This window comes from Bemisia tabaci, chromosome 8 (genome assembly GCF_918797505.1).
Source record: "Bemisia tabaci chromosome 8, PGI_BMITA_v3".
Taxonomy (NCBI): domain Eukaryota; kingdom Metazoa; phylum Arthropoda; class Insecta; order Hemiptera; family Aleyrodidae; genus Bemisia; species Bemisia tabaci.
The window spans coordinates 797,803-821,033 of record NC_092800.1 but is presented as its reverse complement, the minus strand read 5'-3'; the positions used below and the strand labels follow the sequence as shown (position 1 = coordinate 821,033).

The following is a 23,231-nucleotide window of genomic DNA, read 5'->3' as shown; positions in this document are numbered from 1 at the left end:
GAAAAATGTTTGTCCTCATTTTCAATCAATTTGTTAAGTTCTAGGAAAGAAGAAACCAAAAGTTAGGAATAATAGAGACCGATTCTTTCGATCCTATTCTAGGTTAAAAGAATCGATCCACGCGAAAGATCGGCGGGGAAGAATCGATTCGATCCTATCGATCTTTTGGTCTCAGAGAATCGATCTTTTGGAAGATCGATCCAAGAATCGCCATCACTACTCGGTTCAGTTCGTTCTCGACCTCAAAATGGGTGACCGTCACAGCTCGTTCCTTGCACTTCCATCCGAAAGAGAATTTCTCAATTTACTTCTTATTTTCCAGGTGAGTGTGGTTTGAAATAGCATGCAATAGAAGCGCAGTAGGGTGTCCCATTTTGGATATGGAACAAAATGTTTGCGAAATCCAACAGAGATACTTGCCAAAAAGTTGTCTCATGGTAAGATCTTAGCTAAAGGTTACCGCAAGGCACTTAAGTGGCTAGGTATATAGTCAGTGAGAAATACGGAAAAAAAAGGCTTAACCCAGAACAAATTGCATAGCAATTTTTTCATGTGTAAACGTCATCAGTAGGTCCTTCTGAACAACATACAAAAAGTTTACCACGGTCCGACCCCGGAACACCCCCCAAAATGACGAAAATTCAAAATGGCGGCCATAATGAGGGCCTATGGAATTTCGGTATTTTAAAATGTTCCTATAGTGTCATGTGAGGTATCATTTCCTATGTAATTTTGGTCGCAGATTTCATTTCTGAAGTCCGGAAAGCCCCTAGGTCAAAGGGCGTGACCCAAATCCAAGATGGCGGCCAAATTTGAAAGGCAGGAGGGTCATTTTTCAACTTTTACGTGATTGGGCGAGTGAGGTGTCGTTTCCTATGTAATTTTGGTCGTGAATTTCATTATTGATGTCAAAACAGCTCCCAGACCAAAGGGGGTGCTCTGAATCCAAGATGGCGGCTAAATTTGAAAGGCAGGAGGGTGAATTTTTTAGATTTTTACGTAAAAAATGCGAGTGAGGTGTAACAATTCTTATGAAATTTTGGTTGTAAATTTCATGTTTCAAGTCAAGACAGCCCTCCCGCTTATCGAAAGTGCCCAAATTCCAAGATTGTGGCTAAATTTAAAAGGCGGAAGAGTGCAATTTTGAAAAAAAATTCACCGAACAAGGCAAAGAAGGTGACTATTCCGTGTATTTTTAGTCAAGAAGTCTAAATGAAATGTAAACGATGATTTTACTAAAAAATGAGACGTGTCATGCAACCCGCCCGGCAAGGATGGTTGCGAGTTTGTTGCCGCAACACTTTTTAACAATGTTTCGAAAAACGTTTGGTTGCAACATTTTTAAAATTGTTGTCAAAACGTTGTGAAGAAGTTTTAAGTCGAAATTTTTTTAAAGCGTTTTTACAACGTTATTAAAAACGTTGTTAAGCAATGTTGTTCTAATAAGTTACGCAAACGTTGTAAAAGCGTTTTATTGCTCTGTTGTCAAATCGTTTTCGTTTATATTGCTGTAACGTTTGATATAAAGAATGTCACAGCTTGGCAAAGGACGCGTGCAAGCAGATGATGTGCTGCAAATCGGAGGAGACACTTTTACACTGAAATTTCAGGTGTTCCCTTTCTGTTGTTTCTCAACAGATGATTTTCTCCAATCAATATAAGGGAATGCACCCTCATACAATGTCGCAAAAATATGTATATACAGGGTGTTTCAGACCACCCGTACCAGGCCTTTTTCTCGGTTGGTATAGGTCGCACGAAGTCGGAGACCGCGAGGATGAATAGGGAATTGACCCCAAGGAATCCGAATTTCGTGGTCCCGAAACCCCCCCCCCCACCCCCCTTGGGGGGTAAAGGGGGGTCACGATGCTAAAAGTCACGGTTCCTGACCGAATTGCGGATAGATCGCATCAGAATTGAAAAGCACGGAAAACTTCACGTGGAATTGACCCCTAAAAATCCAAAATCGGACCATCCAAGGCCCAAAAATGACCCCCTAAAGAGGGGGACAGTGCCCCCCTCCATAATTTCTCTTTGGTCTCAAAATTGACGTAGATTCTCCAGAAAAAGACTCTTTCCCGGGTAATCGACCTCGAGAAATCCAAATTTCATGGTCCCGAAGCTCCTCTAGCCCCCCTTGGGAGGTAAACGGGGGAGCCCAATTTTACAAATCGGGGCTCCTTTCCGAATCGCAAATTGATTGCATCCAAATTGAGGAGCAGAACACATTTACATCTTAAGTGACTCCTAAGAGTTCTAATAGACCCCCTGAACGGCAGAAAGTAACTCTCTGAGGAGGGGGGCTTCGCCCCCGCCAAAAATTTCTAAGGATTCCTCTTTGGTCGCAAAATTGACGTTGATTCTCCAAAAAAAGACGATTTCCCATGTAACCGACCCCGAGGACTCTAAATTTCATGTTCCCTGAGCTCCTCGGGGTCAATTACATGGGAGACCGTCTTTTTTTCTGGAGAATCGACGTCAATTTTGCGACCAAAGAGGAATCTTGAGAAATCTTTGGCAGGGGCGAAGCCCCCCTCCTCAGGGAGTTACTTTCTGCCGTTCAGGGGGTCTATTAGAACTCTTAGGAGTCACTTAAGATGTAAATGTGTTCTGCTCCTCAATTTGGATGCAATCAATTTGCGATTCGGAAAGGAGCCCCGATTTTTAAAATTGGGCCCCCCCGTTTACCCCCCATGGGGGGCTAGAGGAGCTTCGGGACCATGAAATTTGGATTTCTGGAGGTCGATTACCTGGGAAACTGTCTTTTTCTGGAGAATCTACGTCAATTTTGAGACCAAAGAGAAATTATGGAGGAGGGCACTCCGGCACTGGCCCCCTCTTTAGGGGGTCATTTTTGGGCCTTGGACGGTCCGATTTTGGATTTTTCGGGGACAATTCCACGTGAAATTTTCCGTGCTTTTCAATTCTGATGCGATCTATCCGCAATTCGGTCGGGAACCGTGACTTTTAGCATCGTGACCCCCCCTTTACTCCCCAAGGGGAGGTGGGGGGTTTCGGGACTACGAAATTCGGATTTCTTGGGGTCAATTCCCTATTCATCCCCGCGGTCTCCGACTTCGTACGACCTATACCAACCGAGAAAACGGCCTGGTACGGGTGGTCTGAAACACCCTGTATGTTATGGGCAACGTCTAGGACAAGGGCATAGACGGTCATTGCCCGGGCATCGTCTAATTTGTAACTTCATTGACATCAATGCCCGGGCAGTGACCATCGTACGCCGGGCACTGGCAACGCTGTCCACGGACGATCGGGCAACGTGTTCCCGTGGTCGATTTTTCGTGAATTTCTTATCAAAAAGATTATGCGCCGTGTTGCACTGAGGCAGAAGGTGACACCAAGATAAAGGGAAGTCCAAGAAAGATAAAAGCAACGATAGGAAGCTAGCTCGATTTGATGTTATCGAAATAGGAGCAGTGGAGAAACTTATTCAACCAGTAAGCAAAACCAGCAACGTCATTAAATACTTTGTTTTCTCAGAAGATTTATTTCATGTGTTAAGTGAATGCCACACGACCACAGGACATGGGGGCCGAAACAGAATGGAGCAGGAGTTGAAACTAAAATATTGCAACGTGACTCGTGAAGCCATCATGATATTTTTATCGCTTTGCAAAACTTGTAACGAGAAAAAAGCAACCAAAAAAGGGTATCGTCACAAAGCCTATTCTCAGCTGCAATTTTAATTCCAGGGCGCAAGTCGACTTTATTGATATGCAGTCACAACGTAAGAACGACTTCAACTTTATTTTTAATTACCAGGACAATCTTAAAAAGTTTTATTTTTTTGTTTTTCCGGGGTTTTCCCGTAAAAATTGGCTCAGCTTTCTCAATTTCATGATTTTTTTCGACGATGCCCGATCGCCCTCGCTCAAAGTGGACGATGCCCGGGCATTGTCGATTTTGCTTCGCGATCCCGTACATTGCCCGCCCACTCCAAGCGGTCCTTGGGCACCGTCGACGATGCCCGCGTCCTAGACGTTGCCCATAACATATATATAAAAGAAATAAAATGAATAAATAAAAATAAAAAAAAATTAATCGATAGATAATTGAGAAATTAAAAAAATATACCAATAAAGATAAAATTAAAAGAAAATAAAAAATAAAATAATTAAAATAAATATAAATAGGTAATCAGAAAATAATATAATAAATAATAAAAATACTAAATAATTATAATGTAATATACTATATAATTAAAATAATAATAATTGTATTTATATAAAATGAATATATTTATTCAATTCTTTTTTAATTTGTTTTCATACCTACTCCTTTCTTTCAAAAACTTGATCTTCCTAATATTATTTTAAGTATCCTTCGTTGTAGATTTATGCACAGAAATGCGAGAATATCATTGCTTTCCATCATTGAACCAGATCTGGGGATGTTTATTAATGCTGAATAACCCATCTTCCTCACGCGAGCGTCCGTGGCTGAGTGGCAGCGACACACGGGCGATTACGGAAGTTCAGCAACGTCGGGCGTACTTAGTGCTCCGATGGGAGCCCGCTTGGGGACCCGGGCGGAGCGTGGCTACTTTCGGACTAACAATAAGAGTGAATTGCGGGTGCCTAATCAAACACTTCTCTGCAGTCCGCATTGAATTCCAAGAGTAAAAATGTGGAGTGCGCCTAAAATAAATCACCAACATTTTTTTTCAGTGTACCTACGTTGTCGCGACTTTTTAGCAACGTTGCGACAACGTTATGTCAAAACATTGCGACAGCGTTACCTTCAAACGTTGCGCTCCACGGACAAAAGTAACGTCTTCCCCAACGTTGTGCCAACGTTAACCAGGATAGTTACTCGATTTTTTGCGACGTTGCTACAACGTTGCTGCAACGAACCATTGCTGGGCGGGAAGATAGTGACCATCGTGTCTGATGCTCACGGTATGAAAAGAATTTAATAGGAGCACCTAATGAGTTATTTTTGCTCATTTTTAAGTTAATCATTTTTCAATCAAGATGAGAACATTGAACGTGACGGATCTACTTAGTCAAAATAGGAGAAAATCTGAAAGAGCGTGCTGATTCAAATCCTGTGTCAGGCTTGTCAGGACTGTCCGCCTCGGGTTTCTCAGAGTTTTTACAGTTGGAGTCCGAGTCTTCACAACTTCTGCTCCTGCGGAAGTCCGGGCATGATCTTACAAGTACACCGCATGGTGTCAAACCATTTCTTAAAATTACACCCGAAGATTTAATGGAGCAGCGATTCCGGAGCCGGAGGCAAGTCAGTAGAAAATGGACTGAAGCTTGTTGTTTTCATCCATTCATCCCCATTTGACAAATCCTTCTCCGGGTGCGGAGTGCCGAGAGTCTGCAGAAAGGGAACATCGATGCTCCCGACTGCGCACCAGACAGTTTGCGATGGAAATTCGGCAGGATTTTTTGTAAGTCCTACCATAAAAGAAATAGACTACCTTCGGAGCTCAGGAGTGAATCTCTGCTGAACACTCGACTCGTAATTGAAACAGGAGCGCTCGCTGGCAACGTACGCAACTACTATTTTCTATTGTTTTTCAGTGACTAGCGGCGGGTATGCTGCTGCCGGACCACCTCCACATAGGCAATTTTTTATACAGCGTCCGTCAGCAACTCTCGCTTGGCCAATCAGCGCAGTTGTATGGGAATCCCGCTCGTCGCGCACTCTCGTGCAACTGCTTGCTCGCGGCTCAACTTCAGTTTCAACGGAGATGTTGCATGTGCGAGGGATTTGCAATTTGACCATTGATTCTTATGTAAAAGTTCGCGAGAAACACGATGGTGCCACGGGTTATCTCTGAAATCATCTCCCAAGCTCAAAAAAAGCTCTCAAAGTGAGGCCAAAATGGAGGGGATATCCCACCCTACCCTGAGAGTCCACTTCTACATATATCAAGACAAACTCTCCATGGAAAGATAGGGAGCAAATACATTGACAGGGCTGCCACTTTATTTGGGGACTCTAAAACAAAAAACACGGCAACCTTATTGCTAATGTATTTGCTCCCTATCTTTGCATGGAGAGTTTGTTTTGATGTAGAGGTGGACTCTCAGGGTAGGGTGGGATATCCCCTCCATTTTGGCCTCACTTTGAGAGCTTTTTTTGAGCTTGGGAGTCGATTTCAGAGAAAACCAGTGGCACCATCGTGTTTCTCGCGAACTTTTACATAAGAATCAATGGTCAAATTGCAAATCCCTCACACATGCAACATCTCCATTCTTCCCTATCCAGTCGGGCCTCTAACCTTCTATAGGTACTCTCTGCGTTTTTGTTGATACCACTGAATAGTACAGGTCGCTAACATCGGCGGAAGAGCGTGAGTAGTTTTGTGAGCGCCATTGGCGGGAAAATCCATGGGCATTTAAAATTAGGAACCAAAACTGAAATTTTGGCTATTTGCAGCAGATTTTTGGCGGGAGAATACTTCTTTTTCAGATTTTTGTGGGATGAAACGTTCCGAAGAATTCAAGAATTAGTTTCTCAGTAGAATTTATGTGGTTCAATACAGTGGCCGCTCGTTAATTCGAAACCCGTTAATTCGAAAATCTCGTTAATTTGAAGGCGAAGTCGATCCCCGTGAGAAAATCCCTTTATTTCGAAAAAAATCAATGTATTTGTCTCCCCTCGCTAATTCGAATTTTTCAGCGGTTCAGCGGCTCGGCAAAATGCTCTATAATTCGAAGGAGCCGGACCGAAACGCTCTGTAATTCGAAATCTGTCGCGGCGGTGTTGTTTTGATCTAAAAGCTTGCCCGGCATGGGAGATAGACGCTATTAGTGCAACGTCACAGAAGAGCGATATATATCGATTTTTCCGCACTAGTAGCATTGGAAGAGGTTATGCCAATGTTATTGTTTGGATCCAATTCGATATAATGGAGAATCCCTATGATGACGTCGCCACTAATAGCGTCTATTAGACTAACGAATGACTTTGTTGACATCTCTGAAGATGAGCTGATTATCCAGTATGTATTGCATTGTGTGCCAGTGAAAGTGGGTGCGTTTCATAATGGGCAAATACAGCAAGCTAAATTTTGAACAAAAAAAAAAAATCATAGACCCAGTGAAAGACGGCGAAAAAAAGGGGGACGTCGCCAAAAGATTTAATATTCCGGCGTCCACTCTGTCAACGATTTTAAAACACAAGCATGAAATAAAGTTGAAATGTGATAGTGGCGTGACGAAACAGTACCGGGCCCAAAATTGTGAATTTCCAAAGCTCGAGGACAGCTTGCTGAAGTGGTTCAAGCAGTGTCGCTCAAAAAACATCCCCGTTGGAGGTTTTTTATTTAAAGGAAAAGCACTCGCGTATGCAGCCGAGTTAGGCATCGTCAATTTTCGAGCTAGTGACGGTTGGCTCTCACGATTTAAAGACCGTCATTGAATTTCTTTTAAAAAAGTGTGTGGTGAAAGTGCATCCGTGAGTGGAGAAACATGTATTGAGTGGACCGCGAGTATACCCGACCGGATGAAAGACTATGATCCGTCGATTTTTAATTTAGACGAACTCGGATTATTAAGTGCCTCCCCGATTACACTTTAACTTTCAAAGATGAAAAATGTAGTGGCGGTAAGCATAGCAAAGATAGAGTAACTCTTTCACTGATGGCCAACATGGATGGGTCGGAAAAGTGGAAGCCCTTCATGATAGGCAAATCTCAAAAACCCAGATGTCTGAAAAATGTCAAGTCAATCCCAGTGCGCTACCGCGCCAACACTAAGGCGTGGATGACTTCCGAATTGTTTGAAGCTTGGCTGTTAGAGTTAGATTCTGAAATGGTTGAACGTGATCGTACAATTTTAGTTTTTATGGATAACTGTACCGCTCATACAGTCCCCCCTTCAATTTCTAACGTTAAAGTCGAATTTTTGCCGCCTAATACAACCAGTCGGCTTCAACCACTAGATCAAGGTATTATAAAAAATTTCAAGACTTTTTACCGCACAGAAGTATTTACCGATTAAAAGATGCAGCACTTTCCCCCTTAATTTGGAATGTGATGCCTCATAATATCGACAAGTCGAGTCCGAATATATGAATTCATCACACATCACGAAGACATTTACAATAAAGTTCAGTGGTTTGAATAAAAATTTCATAACTATTATCCCACGATCAAAATTCCAATCAAACTTTATGATTTTGTGAAATTGGCAGTATTTTTCTAAATATTCCAGTAAAAGTGTCAGCGCCGGCAAAAGCGGGAAAGTGTTGTGCGATCCTCGCACCATGATAGGGGGGGCGAAGTCCCCCCTTATGGCGGCGCGAAGCGCCGGTACGCAGCGCTTGCGCCGCTCTTAAATTGGCCGGAGGCCAATTTTTTTTTGTTTACTTATTTGACCTTAAATTTTCCAGACAACCGCGACCGGTGCTACTCACCACGTGTGCACTATCTTGAATGGCGGATTTAAGCAATTATTGGTTTAAACGATTAAGATTTATTATATCACTTGTTTCCACAATTCTTTACAGGTAGTGAATGGTTTTATAGCACCACCAGTTGAAGAAGAACCATTAAATGAAGACACGCAGTTACCCCTGCGACCTCTTGTGGTAAGTAAACCTCCATTTTTATGATATTCTTCGTCGATTTAGCAACACTGTTAGCTTTCCTATAATAGTCCCGATATTTCTTAAACTTTTTAAGTTCCTTTTCACTAGCAATCAAACAACAACGTACGGAAAAATTATTTAATTTCATGCACCATCTGGCAACATTGTAAAATTTCTTGTCCCCAAGTTTCACCGATAAATAAATCATTAATTTATGTGCACAGTCCGGCAACGCTGTCTCATAATCTACAAGTTGAAGGGAAACATACACAATTGCATAACCCGCAGATTGAAGGGGCTACATAAAATACCTCGTATTATTTGGATTGCATTACCCGGAAAATGAAGGGGTAACATACATTACTTTTTACAGCGGTGCCACATTGTACAATACCCGCCCTACAACATTATTATTCAATTCATATTTTTCTGCACACTTTGGCCATAAACTCTTGGCCTTAAAATCCCACTTTCCCCCTACTAGAATATATTATGAATTTTCTCCTCCAATTATGAGTTCCGCAATAAGCACGACTCACTTAGACATTTCCATACAACTTACTTTAGGGTTTTACAAAAAGAAGAAAAAATTAATCCCTTAGCAATAAGAAAATTTTAAAAAATCGAAAAACCGAGTTTGCGGTTCATAAGTACCTAAATCCCTCGAATGAACTTGAAATCACAAAATCGGTCGAGAATATCTTATGAATTTTCTCCTCTAATTATGAGTTCCGCAACAAGCACGACTCACTTAGACATTTCCATACACGAGCTGCACGAGACTGATTCCTATTTACCCACTGATTGTGAGGAGACCGGGAGCATTTACTTTTTCCTTCATAAATACGAGATGCAACAAGCGTGACTCATGGTTTGCGGATACCCTTTCATTTAAGAGATCGCGAGAGTCAATACCGCATTCATTTCCGAAATGAATATTCCCAGGGTTTCACGCATTTTAATAATTTAAACGATTAATTTGTTCTTTTCTCCTCGCCTTCCGTCCATTGACAGAGGTACAAAATTTTTTGGTCTCACTGGTGCGACCGGCTCAATGCGTGTAAACAAGTGTGGATTACTAAAATAGATTAAAAAAAAAAAAAAAAAAAAAAAAAAAAAAAGAGAGAGAATAACACCTACATCACATCATGGGTATGAGTTTCATTGGAGAGCAATTTTGTTAATTTAATTTTTTTAATAACTCTTCGTATCAAATGGGACCCATTCCGTGAAGATTAAAGAAAGGAAAAATTAACGAGAACTTTTAGCCTACTCACCATCCAAATCATATTGTAAGCTTACTGTAAAAAAAAAATCCATGATTTACATGTAGGAAGGTTAATCGAAAGAGTCTGACATGTACCCAATTGTGGTAAGATGGGTCCACAGGTAAAACTGCGAAGCCGACATCCGGGATATAAAGTCACCGATTCACTGAGAGCATCAAGCCGGTCGCGCCAGTGAGTCCGAAAAATTGTGTACCTCTGTCAATGGGCGGAAGGAGAGGAGAAAAGAACAGATTAATCGTTTAAATTATTAAAAACCGGCGCTCCGCTTCGCTCCGCGTCGGTTTTTAGTTTTAGGTCCGGCCTCAGTTGTTCTGACCGCGGGAAAAGTGTATTTTCCGAAGGGAGAGGCGGGAGCGGGGAGTTATCAATCATTTGGAGGTTGGATTTACGTTTACACTGTTGGAGACATTGATTGAATAAGGACTTCATGTCGCCAGATTGCAACAACAATCCTCATGTAATGTCTGATATGAAAAAATGTCAACAAACGCTGTGGCAAGCTTGAATGACGATGGATGAATCTCCTTAACCCACTGTGCGACAACATTACCGTCTTGTCCACCAATTATCAGTCTGTAATCCATTGTGCGACAAAATAGCCATCGTGTCCACCAATTATCAGTTCATCAGTTCGTGACCCATTCCATTGTACGACAACAATGCCGTCTTATCCACCAATTTTCAGTTCGTGACCCACTGTGCGACAACATTGCCGTCTTGTCTACCAATTTTCAGGTCGTGACCCACTGTGCGGCTTCCCTCCTCTTTTGCCGCACACCCCCCGCCTAAAACTTTCAAAGCTCGCCATTTTTAAACAGCTCAACCGATTTCGCTCAAATTCAATACCAGCCTAGAACTAAGTAAAATCTTCCTTCTGTAAAAATTTCGGGGGGAAAGCTTTTAATTTGCGCGAGTTATCGCGCCCACAAAATTGAACCTCCCCCCACTTCTCGCCCCCACCATTCGAAATGTAATACTTCGATCTCCGTTTTTTTTTCGCAGAGTGGTAGTCCTGTTCCTCTACTTACATCGCAAAAAGTTTCACCCGGAAATTTTTTAAAATAAGGGAAATATAACCAAGCAAAAATCGGAAAAACCACGACGAGTCGGAAATACATACATAAATAAACAGATATATATATATATATAAATCAACAGAAATACAAACCCTCTTACATGCGATGAACCTAATATTGCCACCAAAATTCTGAAACTCTTCACCTCTCTTAATTTAAAAATCTAAATTTTCGTTTATACTCCTATTTTCAAAATTATCTGTAAAGACGTTAATAGCCTGAGTCGCTGAATGTCTTAAAATTATAATAACTAACTAACTAACTAACTAACTAAACATGAATGCAAACGGCTTGCATATTCGTAATCTACGACCCATGATCGATGCTCATTACATGGTCTTTGGTCCAGGTCTGACATCAGGGGAGAACGCAATAGTGTATTTCCTTCGGAAAATACACTAATGCGTGAAACCCTGGGAATATCCATTTTGGAAATGAACGCGGTATTGACTCTCGCGATCTCCTGAATGAAAGGGTATCTGCAAACCATGAGTCACGCTTGTTGCATCTCGTATTTATGAAGGAAAAAGTAAATGCTCCCGGTCTCCTCACAATTAGTAGGTAAGAAGAAATCAGTCTTGTGCAGCTCGTGTATGGAAAGATCTAAGCGAGCCGTGCTTGTTGCGGAACTCATAATTAGAGGAGAAAATTCATAAGATATTCTCGACCGATTTTGTGATTTCAAGTTCATTCGAGGGATTTAGGTACTTATGAACCGCAAACTCGGTTTTTCGATTTTTTAAAATTTTCTTATTGCTAAGGGATTAATTTTTTCTTCTTTTTGTAAAACCCTAAAGTAAGTTATTAGTATATGGTCTTGGTGGAACCTGAGAATTTAAGAGAGTTTTTGGCCTATAACTCGTTGAAAGTTAGTTTTATCAACCTTCTTGAACGGCTGAGAGGGAATGTTTTTGGTAAGGATGTAACACGTCAATTTCCTCGACCAGATTTTTTACTTGAAAATGTTTTAGAGGGTTTTTGGTAGTTTTTATCTAACAAATCTACGACAATAACATGGTACTTAACTGTTTTGAAACTAATAATCAACTTTTTTTTCAATTTGTTTCGAAGGATGATGAAAACGTCAACTTGGAACTTTTTAATATATTCGATTGGCTGAAGCCAAGTAGTAGCAAACCTGACCTGACTGAAGTCTGTAAGGAGCCTAAAACAACATTAGAAGTTGCTGAGCGACTGCTAGAGAAGCACCTCAATCTGACGCTTGGACTCAAAGAAGAAAACACACGGCTTAAAATTCAGATTGTAAGTCAAACTTAATTTTCATACATTTTTACTGATAACAGCTTTTAAAGGAATAAATATATGGGAGAAATTTATGAGTTTATAATCACTTTGAAAAGTTAAAAATTGATTGTGGAGTGTGCAACCGCATACATAGTGTTGGCGCGTATACGTAGTATACCGCCTTTGCGATCGTGTCGACCCCCCACTCGATACAATAACCGAGTCCCCTAGTTCATTACTGAAAAGTGACTACCGCGAACTTCTGAGATTTTCCAAAGCGTGTAAAAAGTTTATTTATCCGTCAATAATTATGACTTAAAGTTGTTTCTCATTCTGGGGCTTTCTAGTTTATGTGTAGTGAATACCAAGAGTCTACGTTACTTGGTTTTTTTTTAAAAAAAAACCTAAGAATGCGCCGCGCTGATTTAAAATATGCATATATAAGCAGAAGCAAGCGAACTGATTCGAGGATGGCTGACCAGTCCGGCACTCTTCGAATGAGAATTTCACTCCTTCATTTTGTTCAAAACGTTGCTTTAACAGATCTCCACACCTGTCACCTGTCTCTGCATCTGTTATGCTTTTCAAAATTTGGTACCACTGCTCTGATAGCCAGGGCAGCCGTAAGTGCAATCTTCGATGAGCCTCGAGACTCATTAGACCATTTGCTAAACGTGGCTCATACAGCGGCCCGATTATTGGAACTATGTCAGCCCGACACGACAAGACATAGCCCTATCTTAACCATGCAATATATCGCAATTCGATGTCTTATCGGGCTGGTTTAAATTTCAATAATCGGCCCGCAGGAAGCAACTTGCGCACATGGAAATCTACCCACCCATCTCTTCCCCACGCTCCTGGTCACTGCGTCCTCGTCTCGAGCAACAATGGTCTTGGGCCGCCTCGGGTCTCGGCCGCGCCGAGACCCTTCCCCGATTACTTACGCTTCATTAACCATTTCACCGTCACGCTAGGATTCGACCAATTTTCAAAAAAAAATGTTTCGCGTGTACTTAGCAATTTTTTTCTTGCTCTCCGTTAAAACACGAATTAAAAGAGGTCTCATTCATAAAAATCGGCCGAATAGAAGAGAAGTTACATTATTCGAAATCCGAAGAAATCAACAAAACCTCGAATTCTCCAAACAAAAAATAAAATGAAGGGGAAAAAAAGAAATGTATAAATTACAATTGGATAAAATTGACCTCAGAATTTGACAAGCAATTCCATTATATAACGGAGAAAAAATTGGGAGTAATTACAAACTATTCGCCTCTTGCAAGGGGCCTCCTTGTAAGAATTTTGACGTGAAGACAAGGGTCGAATAACAGCAGTACTCATACAATACACGGTGTGCCTCAACGAGTTAAACATGTTTTATATATCCAAATCGATTTTTTTTTTATATTTTTAACTACAGTGTCTCTTGAGTCGTTTAAGCCAAAAAAAAAAAAAAAAAAAAAAAAAAAAAAAAAAAAAATCTGTGGAGATTCGGGAACGTAAAGGCGCTTTAAAGTATTCTGGGGCTATAATAGCTAAATCACCGGCTGTAAATCCCGTTATATTATTAAAAAGAAATTGACTCCATATTTTAATTTTTAACTGCCTTTGTTTCTTGAATAAGATTATTTTAAGCACTCAAACATTTATACCACCAGTTTTAGCCATGAGGTACCCTGTTCTTCCACGTTCCGGCAATGCTCTCCCTCTCTACGTTCCCGCGACACACTTTGGTTAGACGTTGATTACTACGTAGAAACTATGTAAACGTTCCCGGAATGTTTCAAAGTCTACGTTGATTTCCACATTGCTGAAACGTTCGATGTTATCTGGGTGGTCTGTTTGGCATCCATGATCTCCCGTACCGTCTCATTCCTGACGCGATCCTTTCTGGAAATACCAGCGGATCTACGCCAGAAGTCCATCTCTGTTGCCTCTGAAACCTCCCGGGTCCGCTGTTTCATCGGCCATACTTCACACCCGTAGGTTACTATGCTCTTGACAATCGCGTTGTAGATCCTTCTTTTGTTCTCTTTGGAGATCTTTTGGTCCCGAAGGACTCCATTTAACATAGCGATTGCCCTCCTACCCTGCATATTCCTCTTCTTGATGGCCTGGTCCAATCTTCCATCCTGGGTTAGAAACACTCCTAAATATTTGTAAATATCGCAGCTTCCAATTTGCCGCCCATCCTCTAATTCTATACTTTGCTGATTCCCGCCAACGGTCAACTTCTCGGTTTTGCTGACATTCACCTCGAGGCCCCATTTCCGTTACTCAGCCACCATGCAACTTTCGAGTCATGTACTCAGCATCATCCTGATCTTGGGCGATAAGTACTTGGTCATCAGCAAAGCTGATTTTGCAATTTCAAAAAACGAAAATATGGCAACCGCGCATGTTTTTATCGAATTATATTTAAAATTATCCTCACAGTGTATAATGGTAAGGGTTTTCATAAGTTTTGGTGATAATCGCAACTCAAAATCTACATTGCCCCGTCGCAGTCGCGTCATTATCGGGTACATAACTTGCAACACCGCATAAGGGGATTCAATTCTTACAGGGAGGGTTTGAAACTTTTGAGGGCACCCATTTACATGTCAAGGACTAACATACATAAAATTTTAACTTAATTTGACCAGATGGCGGTGGGTTTTGGTGGTCACACGTTGGCCTTTGCCGCCATTTTACCCTTTAGAACAGAAAAAGTCGAAAATAAAAAAACGGCCCCCTTTACGATTTTGCGGTTTTCAATACCTTAATCTGGAGATCTTCCTTGACATTTTTACAAAGAAAAATCGCGGGTGGTCTTCAGAAAAATTAATTTTTTTTAAAACGAACCTTGAATTGCTATTTGTGCACAGCACTAGGCCATCTGATCATAACGGCTAGCAGAAAGGACAGCGCCGCCGCGACGAATTCGAGAGGTATGCTTTTCTCTCTCTCTCGACATGAACTGACATTTATCCATAAAGAAAAAAAGGAGGCGTTTGTATTTCGGGCATTTTCGGGCATCTTGGATTTTTTTGATGACGTAGATCGGTACGGACGATTTTTATCATCGATTTTCTTGGAAATGGTGTATTGTGGAAAAAAGACATTCTACGTAAAGTGTTTGAAATTATATCATGAGTTGAATCAAGTAAAAAAATCGGACAAGGTACTGACAGTTACGTAAATGTAACTTTCTCCTTACGTAACTTTTTCAGGTGAGATCAGTTATGAGCATTGCTCCCGTTTTTTAACATTGATGGTTATAACGAATTAAAATTTTCGGGTTTTCTTATTAAATATAAATTTTATTAGGCTTAGCACAGAAATGTAAGAGTTGAAAGCCAGTTCTGTTTTTATCTTTGTATTTCTCTTTGTCAAATGTTTAAGAAAAATACACTATTCGTATTTATTGGGTTTAACTTTTTTACAAATGTTCACAGAATCAAACGATGTCGTTCCTTTGGGCTTGCAAAGTAAGAACCATCATTGAAGAGCTTGAGCAGACACACGGTCCCTCTGTAAGACTATCAAACGAAGATGCAAAAGGAATCAGTCCCAGAGAAAGGAGCAGACGTATCCATGAGAAGATGTGGAAAGTTATATTGAAGGAAAAAAAAGAAGAATTTGAAATCAAAGATTTACTTTCTGCTAACGAGCGAACAAAAGCTTTCAAGACAGTGGAAGACTTAGCAAAAGGAATCTCTTATGCTTGGGCTTATTTATCGGATACGATTCATAGATTTCGAATTTGGGCACCACTTATGCCTCTCAAAGATGAACGTGTAGCACTCGACTCTGACGCTAATAAGGCGATCCAACTCTTAACTTTCAACAAAGAATTGTAGAATCTGTTCACAGTGGGCACATTTTGTACAAAGGGAGTCCAAGGATTAAGTATGAATATTGACGGAGTCAATTCTTTGGGTCAAAACCAGAGTTTTTGCGGTATAACTTTTTTTTCCAAAAACGCTTTCCCTGGGGGCTCCAACCCCTTCTCGCCCACACGCGCTCCATCCAGTCCCTATTATCTCGAAAATGACGAGACCTAGCGAAAAAACGCAAGTCACGTTTTCTCAATATTTTTCAATGCTGAATCTACTGGTGCCGGCAAAGATCAATTTTTGTCACTGACATTATTAATTTTGGTCTTTAGCAGGTTCGATACCCCCCCCCCCCCTCTCAGTCACCCCTCACAATGTGTTTTTCCTCTTTAGGAGTTCAAAAATGTAAAAAGCGCTGAAAATTACCCCCATATACCAATTTTTTTTAATATCGGTTGATAAACATTGTCACTGTGTTAGAAATACTATTTTTTTCTCCAAGTGGGGGGGGGGGGGGGGCATGGCTTCCAGGGAAAGCGTTTTTGGAAAAAAAGTTATACCTCCAAAACGTCTTTTTTTGACCCAAAGAATCGAAACCTTAAGATTTTTTTTTCGATTTCAATGACGAACCGTCTTCTTCATAAATGTTATTTATATTTGATTTCAACAACGGGGCTAAAATATTAGTAAATTCAAATAATTGTCCGGTTGGTTCGGAAATTCTTCTCTCAGTGTCTTAACGTAAAGACAGACGTCATTGAAGAAAACTGTTTTCAAACAAATTTTCTCGTTACCTATCTTCCTTTCACCCCGCCTATAAGAAGAAGAAAAAAACCAATTACTTGGCAAATTAGTTTGGTCGACTCGTCAATTAACGCTCCTTATCACAAAGTTTCGATTTACAGACGTCGTAGTGAATTAATTGAGATTGAAAAATAATTGATTAACTTCTCTTCAATGTAGTGGATATTGCATATCTGCCACAATGAAGGAGCCAAAAAATCATATATATACTTTTTAAGAAACTTTGACTGATCTCTCTTGACTTTAAGTCCCATTTGTCTTGTCGGTGTGCCTTTAAAGTAACTTAGTGCTTATTGATTGTTAAATGATTTCCTGTTAGATACAAGGTTCTAGATGTTAAATGTATTTGTTCGCCTGAAATTTGACGTAAATCGTAGGGAAATTAAAGTTTTGTGCGTTTTTAGCCTGTTTTTTAATGTTTTGTAACTCAATTTTTTTTTAAAATAACTTTTGGGAGGCTCATGTAAGCCTATAGTAGGCTTATATGCGCCTTTAATTTAAAAACAATAGGGTGGCTCATGTTACCCCAGCTTGCAGGTAACATGAGGCACCTCAATTTTTTTTTAAAAAAAAATACCCAGTTTGCTGGAAAAATTTTTCAATGGGCTAATTCTTACTCTTCTATGTGGGACTGATCTACGACAAAAATTGATTGCATGAAAAAAAAATTACTGCAAAAATGCAAAGCCTTAAAGTCAAAAACCGGCTCATGTTAGACCCACTGACGGTACTCTGTCAGAAATGAATAAAATAAGAATGAATGTCTATGATGGTCAAACTATTATGAAATGGTGGAAAAACTAATGAAGGCACAAAGAAAGTGGCTTAACACAGCGGCACAACCTGTGGCTCAGATGCTCAAGATTCGTGGAGGTTCAGGAGTTTGATTAGCTTCTGAGAAGGTTGCGTTCCACCTATACACAAACTAAGGGAAAAATCTGAATCTTCTTAGATGAATGCCCCTTGCATTTCAGGAGCAGCTTCATCTTTGTGGCTAAAGAATTCTTTCTTTGACATTATGGTGGGTGACTTTTTTTTTTATGTCTGACTTTTTTTTATGTGTAAAAGTGAATTTTTGTACAGTTTTATTTTGTGCAAAACAAAAATAATAAAAAATTACGGTGGGAAGTAGAACTTGGAGAAATCACTGAAAAAGGTTTTTTTTTAATGGCTGATCAGTGTAAACAGAAACTCTTTTTTAAAAAAAAAACATTCAATTTATTTCTATAAAATTAACCTATACAAGATTAATGCAATATTTACAAAAAGTTTGTCACTGAAAAAAAGAAATTACATTTGTCGAAGGTAATAATAGATGAATTGGAACTCAGAAAAAAAAGTTATCTCAGAGTAAAGAAGTATGTACACTGAGTGAACTAAGATACTAGGTCAGTGGGGAAAAACGAGTGGAAAAATATGCACCTTGATACATTTTCATCTTAATAGGTATATCTTTTAAACTGTGTTTTGATAGTGGCTGTACAATTTATTTGAAGAATGTTGCAATTGCTGTGAGGATCTGTTACAACCCAAGCTGTTTTCTAAATGAGCCATTTAATTGAATCACCAAAAATGAGCTCCTGAATTTACTGTCTTAAAGTTTTGAAATTTAAATCAGAATTTCAGTTTTTCTACTTCGACCACCCCTTGTTATTTCAAGTTACATGATTCTTTGTCAACTTCACAGTCATCCCATCTAAGTTGCAGGCATGATGTTTTTTCTGAATTCAATTCGTTCTCGAAAATGTTGGTGGTATTGTATGAAAATTGTTGGAATTTTGTTGGTCTATTTTTGTCCAAAAAAAGAGGAATTAAATACAAAATATTTGTACCTGAAGTTTTTGTTTGTCTCTGTGTTATCATCGTAAGTCTAACTTAGTGTTCAGTATTGATATTCATGATGTATCATTTCTGAACAGTAATCTTCACATCAAGTATTATTTGAGGTACGTGGTTTCAATTGATAGCAGTAAATAGGAACAATTTTTTCTCCTCTGAGCTGTCACAGGGGAGGTTAAAAAATCTTGATTACTTATTTAAAAAAGGAAGATTTTTAGTTAAACAATACTTCTCTCCTCTCCCTTTCTGTTTCTTAAAAAAACACAGATAGGTAGACCAGAAACCTGGATAGAAACTTGGATTTAGATGTACATTTGCTCTGTTTTTTCGGCCTGAAATAGATTTCATATTCCCTTCGTTAAATATTTTATCATGTCTATAGAAATCGCAATACTGCATCTCTTTAATAAGTGCCTAATTCCCGAGTTTACAAATATGCACGCATTTTTTCGGATTTTTGTATTATTTCCTGAATATTGTTTTCTTTACTTCCTTTTGTATCTGTAATCAAGATTTTTTTATCATACATGGGGCAAAATATTGATGGTCAAAGTGCAAAACAACATATCTCCATCGCAGTGTTTCAAAATTTCTGAACCTGTTTTATTTTTTTATATAGGAACAACCCATTTGTATACGTTGAAATGTATACATAACATTCTGCTAAGAAAGGAGAAACATCCAAAAATGTTTCAATTAATTACGCCGACTAGTTTTCCAAAGAAAAGATAAAGTATGCCAGGTAGACTGCAGCGTCGCAAACGGAGCTATGTGGTTTCGCACTTCAGTCATGAGTATGAAGGAGAACACGCAATGAGGCCTCATTCAAAACTGAGGTGGGCAATTTTTATGGTTTGTCAAAACTAGAATTTCTGGATCAAATCCGAGCTCTTGCAGTGAGGTGTAAATTTTGTGCCTGACTTCAGCTGGAAGATCTTTGTCTCTGCCCATCACCCAGATCAAATCTGAAACAAGAGAGTAGACAGCCATAAGAAAAAATAGATCATTGAATTTCCAAACGATTCAACTCAAATTCTCACATAGCCCTCATGAAGCACCACTACAAATGGATCGCATTTAGCAAAAAGGAACCAGCACGATTACAGTGTTGAAAAAATGGTTGACTCTTCTCAATTATCTAAAAATCTTTCAGAATCGCTAATATACTTTGCATCTCAGCAAAAAATTGTCAATTTTAAAGGAAAATAATCGTGTAAATTTTAATACTGCAAATATATTGAGTATTTTTACAAAGAAAGAAGAAGTTGCACGATTTTGAAAACACTGTAATTGCGGGCCCAATTGATATACTGCGATGCTAAGTAAAAACACCGTATGAGCCATCAGGCGTTGCCAAATTTCCTCTGCAAAATCGGAGGAGAAACATTCCCAAATTTTCCTGGAAATGTGTGATTTGTAGAAGGAAATTTGGCAACAGCCGATGGCTCTTACGGCGTTCTTTCTTCACATGGGAAGTATACCCCTCCTAAGGCGGTCACGTCCTTCTTCAATTTAGATAGGTCACAGTGCAACGAAAATATTGAAATTAAATTGCAATTTGATTTCAATAGAATTTTCAAATTGCAATATTTTCACATCATTAAGTGGATTTATGCAGATTTTAAACAATCAACAAAATGAGCTCCGTGTGTCAGAAAGATAGGCAATATGCAATGCATTGAAAAATTGCAACTTATTTCAGTTTCATCGTAATAAGTTTCAAAAAACGAGGCCCCTTCAAATAGGAGCTAGGCAACATACACAACACTCAGTGAAATTGCAATATTATTACAATGTAATTGCTACTTATTGCAATCTGTGCCACTTGAGATCTGGCAATGGGAATGGGTCGGTGCTCACCTGCATGGAAAAAGCCGAGGTCTGAGCAGGACCAGAGAATTGCATACTGCTCGTAGTCTGTGTCGAGTATGGAATATTCGCCGGCGCCGGGCAACATCCTGGAAATTGATGACGGAAGCAGGGAGTCCACTCTGTAATGTAATCGGGCCGGATTTGCAAGCTGAGGCGCAGCTGTTCCTATGTGTATGCTCGGATTCCGAGTTCTGCTCAAAAAAAAAAAACACATTAATGGAGAATTTGCACGCAAATTTATTCCTTCATCTGAAAGTGCCTAAAGAGCTGATTTCATAGTATTTTTTATATTTTTTTTTCTTATATGAGATATGGTATAAAAATAGATTTAGAAGTGAGAAAATGCACCGCCTAGTGACGTCATCTGACGGCATTTCCCATTTAAACATAATGTATTTTAGCACACAGAAAAAAATGGATGGTGCTGACGACAGAACCTTTTGTTCATACGGCTCCCACAGTTTCTTGGTTACACTTACAGAACTTTTGGTCGTGGGAACCGAGTACTCTGTTCCCACGACAGAAGTTCTGTTCTCAAAACAGAAAAGTTCTGTAAGTGTAACAAAGAAACTGTGGGAGCCGTATGAACAAAAGGTTCTGTCGTCAGCACCATCCATTTTTTTCTGTGCAGATTAGATCATTTTGTCATATCTTCTCTAATAATTGTTCCATTCATGAGCCAAGGGTATCCTCGTGCATAGTTCACTCAGCAGTTTCCACTTAAACAAGACATTCATCAAATTTCAGACACCTGCAAATTCTCTATTTTGGGAACAAATTGAATGCAACGATGCGAGTGACATACTTTGGTATCGTGAAGTGGAAAAAAATTAATAGGCACTGGTTTTTTCAATGCCTAGGTCGTCAGGTGCGACTTTCGGCCAAATTATCATAAGTGCCATGCGACGTTTGAAAATTTTCGCCACCATTTTATTTTTTTAAAAGGAAATTGTTCAACAAAGCTGTCCGAAAATTTCACCTAATTTTCATTGTGCTGCCGACAAAATTCAGTGAAATTTTCCAACAGATTCAATCGATAATTTCTCTGTAAAAAAATAGAATGGCGCCGAAAATTTTGAAGCGTCGTATGGCGCTTGTGATACTTTGACCGGAAGGTGACGAGGTTAAGACACAACTATCCGTGTTCTCAGGATGCCCGTGTTGCATACACAAAAATTGCAGGCGCTTCGGTTTCCGTAGCAGTGGCGACGCGTGAATGATCGATTATCGATATTTCTCCATTTGAGGCTATGGTAAAGTCGATTATTAAGGTGGTCGCTGCGAACACTCTGTTTAGCGATCCTTTTCCATAGGTTTGCATGACAGATCAATCGATAAATCGCAAAACACGCCACGCCACTGTTCCGTAGGCATAACATGCTGCGCTTGTTAGTTCTTGAGGGTTTTCCACGCTGCATTCATATTCGTATTTACCATGAATTGTGTTTGGCAAAGTTTCGTGATATATCAAGTAAGTACATATTTTATTCTGAATCGTTGTAATTGTTTGAAGATGTTAAGCTTTTCGAAAAAAAGGAACTTATTCTTTCCGCAAACTCGCAGAGTGCTGAAAAAAATGTTATTTTCAGCTAGTTAATGCATACTTTATACCTTCCTCGGAAACCGTTTTCACATTTTGAAAAAAAAATCGCTGAAAAATCAGGCACATAAAGGAGCTTTTTCTTGGATTTCTTGAAAATCCAACAGGCAACGAGTTCCGCGCGCCCGCATGTGCCAGCGTCGCCTGCTGTGGCGGAAACTCAAACAATGGAGAATTTGCACTCGAAAATTTTATTGCTTCATCTGAGAGTGCCTAATGAGCTGAGTTCGCAGTATCTTTCATGATTTTTTTCTGACATGAGAAATTGTAGAAAAATTGAGTTAGAAGTGAGATAATTTGCTGCCTTGTGACGTCATCTGGCGACATTTTCCATTTAAACACATGCATTTTAGCAGATTAGGTTATTTTGTCATATTTTCTCCAATAAATGTCCACTTTAGAAACCAAGTATATCCTCGCACGTAGTTTTCCTAGAAGTATCATTTTAAACACGAAAGTCACCAAATTTCAGACACTTGCAAATTCTCTATTATTGAGAACTTGTCGTCATTTTTTATTGGGCAGTCTTAATGAACGATTGCAGGAAATAATTTCAAGATAAAGCGTCAGATAGTTTTCTTTTGAAAAAACAAAACCATGAGCAAAGATTTGCAACCTTGCCAGGGCCGGATTTACCTACTTGCCGCTCGTGGGCCACCTGTATTTTGCCGCCCCCTTTTCATTCGTTTTGAAACATCAATAAAAACCACCGAGTCAGCGTGCCGGAGGGAAAGGGGTGCAGATGCGTTTACTTGTGTTGGACACATTTTTTGATTTTTTTGCGAAAGCCCTGTCAACACTACTAGCTAAATTTCACGGAACTTTGCGCGAAAGTTAAGTTCCGTAAACCTATCTCTATCTGGGCGAGGCCTTCCTTTTATGAGAAATGGACGAAAAAATTATTAAAGAACAAACATAAATGTGGTTTAATAATTTTAACTTCCGCCGCCGCCTCGCCGCGCCGCGCTGACCGCCTTGTGTTTGGCGCAATGCGTGAAGTATTCATGCAGTCTTGTAGGCGCTGTGCGTTCCACGCCGACCGCTGCTGGCTGCACTGTGTCTGGCGCAATGTGTGAAGTATTCATGCAGTCTTGTAGGCGCTAATATGTGTTACATG

At 39.7% G+C, this 23,231-nt stretch overlaps 2 protein-coding genes across 2 annotated transcripts in view; one reads left to right on the top strand and one right to left on the bottom strand.

Moving 5' to 3' along the window:
- The first annotated feature begins 169 nt into the window (after nt 1-169).
- Nucleotides 170-18,640, top strand: LOC140225313 (uncharacterized). Its single transcript, XM_072303789.1, has 4 exons — nt 170-322; nt 8,488-8,568; nt 12,005-12,196; nt 15,619-18,640. The coding sequence occupies exons 1-4, from the start codon at nt 248-250 to the stop codon at nt 16,021-16,023; spliced, it is 753 nt and encodes a 250-aa protein (XP_072159890.1). The 5' UTR covers nt 170-247; the 3' UTR covers nt 16,024-18,640.
- LOC109039300 (apolipoprotein D) overlaps nt 17,998-23,231 on the bottom strand; it is a 38,691-nt gene continuing 33,457 nt past the window's right edge. Inside the window, exons 3-4 of the mRNA XM_072303790.1 lie at nt 20,503-20,705; nt 17,998-19,607 (exon numbers count right to left, since the gene is read on the bottom strand). Of these exons, the coding sequence (XP_072159891.1) occupies nt 19,468-19,607; nt 20,503-20,705 (343 nt within the window). The 3' untranslated portion in view covers nt 17,998-19,467. The remainder of the gene's footprint in view (nt 19,608-20,502; nt 20,706-23,231) is intronic.

What these genes read in the sequence shown, in the direction of transcription:
- LOC140225313 (XM_072303789.1), top strand. Translation starts at nt 248, where the DNA reads ATGGGTGACCGTCACAGCTCGTTCCTTGCACTTCCATCCGAAAGAGAA. An exon ending in TACCCCTGCGACCTCTTGTG is followed by an intron (nt 8,569 to 12,004) that starts GTAAGTAAACCT and finishes TTTGTTTCGAAG; the next exon opens with GATGATGAAAACGTCAACTT. An exon ending in CACGGCTTAAAATTCAGATT is followed by an intron (nt 12,197 to 15,618) that starts GTAAGTCAAACT and finishes AAATGTTCACAG; the next exon opens with AATCAAACGATGTCGTTCCT.